Source organism: Bison bison, unplaced genomic scaffold (genome assembly GCF_000754665.1).
Source record: "Bison bison bison isolate TAMUID 2011002044 unplaced genomic scaffold, Bison_UMD1.0 scf7180017864262, whole genome shotgun sequence".
In the NCBI taxonomy this organism is placed as follows: domain Eukaryota; kingdom Metazoa; phylum Chordata; class Mammalia; order Artiodactyla; family Bovidae; genus Bison; species Bison bison.
Window position 1 is genome coordinate 2209272 of NW_011494834.1, and position 1777 is coordinate 2211048.

A 1777-nucleotide genomic window follows, 5' to 3' on the forward strand; every position below is an offset into this window, starting at 1 on the left:
GGGGAGCACATGTATACCTGTGATGGATTCATTTTGATATTTGGCAAAACTAATACAATTATGTAAAGTTTAAAAATAAAATAAAAAAAAGAATATGTGAAACAAACAAACAAACAAACAAAAAAGAGACACTTTTATATCTAAAAGAGAAACTGGAAAATATCTGTACGAGTTTATTGCATCTTAGACATTTATTTATGCCAGTCTGACAACTTATGAATATTTCATTTGTGTTTTATGTTCACTACATAGAAGTATAACATAGTTATACTAGCACATAACACATAACATTAAAAGATATCTAATGTTTTAGCATAGCACATAACATTAAAAGATATCTATGCATCACAAACAGAAAAATGTACCAACTGAAATGAGTTAAGAAATTGAAAGAAAAGTTTAGAAATTTATAGAAAGATAACATATTTTGTTGCCTACTGGGGATATACCTTATTAAAGGTAATTTTGAAAATATATTTTTGAATAAGAAAGGGACCCATTTGAGAGTGTTTCTGGATAAACCATTGATTAGGTGAGTTCTGAAGCAGTTTTTTTTAATTCAGAAATACAAGTGTATGAGTTAACAAGAAAGCAAATACTTTTTGATTGGTTAGGGTGTAATACACTGAAACATGGACTCCTGTATCAACATTGGATGGATTTGTTATAGTATGAAGAAATTTCAAATGTAAACATTCATAATTCAAGTTGATTTATGGCATATTATATTTAACTGATATATGAAAGGTGCATTTTCAGATTCCAAGAGCTTGGGTGTTTCTGTTAATGTTGTGCTTTGGGTCAGTGGGAAGTACAAAGCACACTCAGGCTTTTGCCCACTTTTGAGAAATGGTGTATTAAGATCATCTAAGTCTCTCTCCTATTCCAGAACCAAAATTTATAAAATCTTGAGAGTGAGAAAAAGGAAAATCAAGTCCAGTGACCTAAAGAGACTCAATCTGGTAGTCTATTTCCCTGGATTGAATTTTTCTTGTAGTAAAGTGTGAAGTAGTGCTTGTGTTCTGGTTATATTCCAGATGTAACCCTATGAGCTTACTGTGCCTGGCTTTAGGAGGGCTCTCATTAACCTTTTAAGGTGATAACATCCCTTTAACAGAGAATGCTTTCTTGGGAGTCCTGCCTTGCAGGAGCCCCATGCCTACTGGTAGGTAGGAGCAGCTTGGGAAAATATTAAGCATTGCGATGTTGATAACCTATATTCTGATCCTCTACCCTTATGACAAGTTTCCTTGAAAGTTACCATACTTTTCTTATGTGATTTTTTAAAGCCATAGAAAAGATATATTGTGTAAATCTGTTATGATTAAAACTAAAATTAAAGAAAATAAAAGTTATGGGACAAACTGTATGCCATATAACCTTATCTCCCAAAATTTAAAAAGTACATATCAGCAAGGCATATTATTTATTTTTAAAAGATAAAATAGATTTTTACAATCACATCATAAACCTTCAGTATAGTAAGAATTAGAGCATGAAAAGAAGCCACACTTCTTTCCTATTTATTTAGTTAGAAAATGCATACCTAAAATCTTCAGTTCAGCACTTGCATAAATGGTTCCGTATTTATTTTCAGCCAAACACTGATACATTCCAGCATCCGATTGATTCACATTGTGGATCATCAATACTCCATTAACCATCTCAATCCTACTCTGTAATGGAATAAGAAAAATAGATATAGAAATTGAATGTTTCACACATATTTTACAGTTACTCTGTCCTAGATTAAAAAAAAAAAAAAAAGCCCCCAACT

General features: G+C 31.5%; 1 protein-coding gene across 1 annotated transcript in view; it reads right to left on the bottom strand.

The window, feature by feature from the left end:
* Positions 1-1777, bottom strand: part of CNTN5 (contactin 5) — a 671487-nt gene that overhangs the window by 335421 nt on the left and 334289 nt on the right. Inside the window, exon 9 of the mRNA XM_010848232.1 lies at positions 1547-1676. Coding sequence (XP_010846534.1) covers positions 1547-1676 — 130 coding nt within the window. The remainder of the gene's footprint in view (positions 1-1546; positions 1677-1777) is intronic.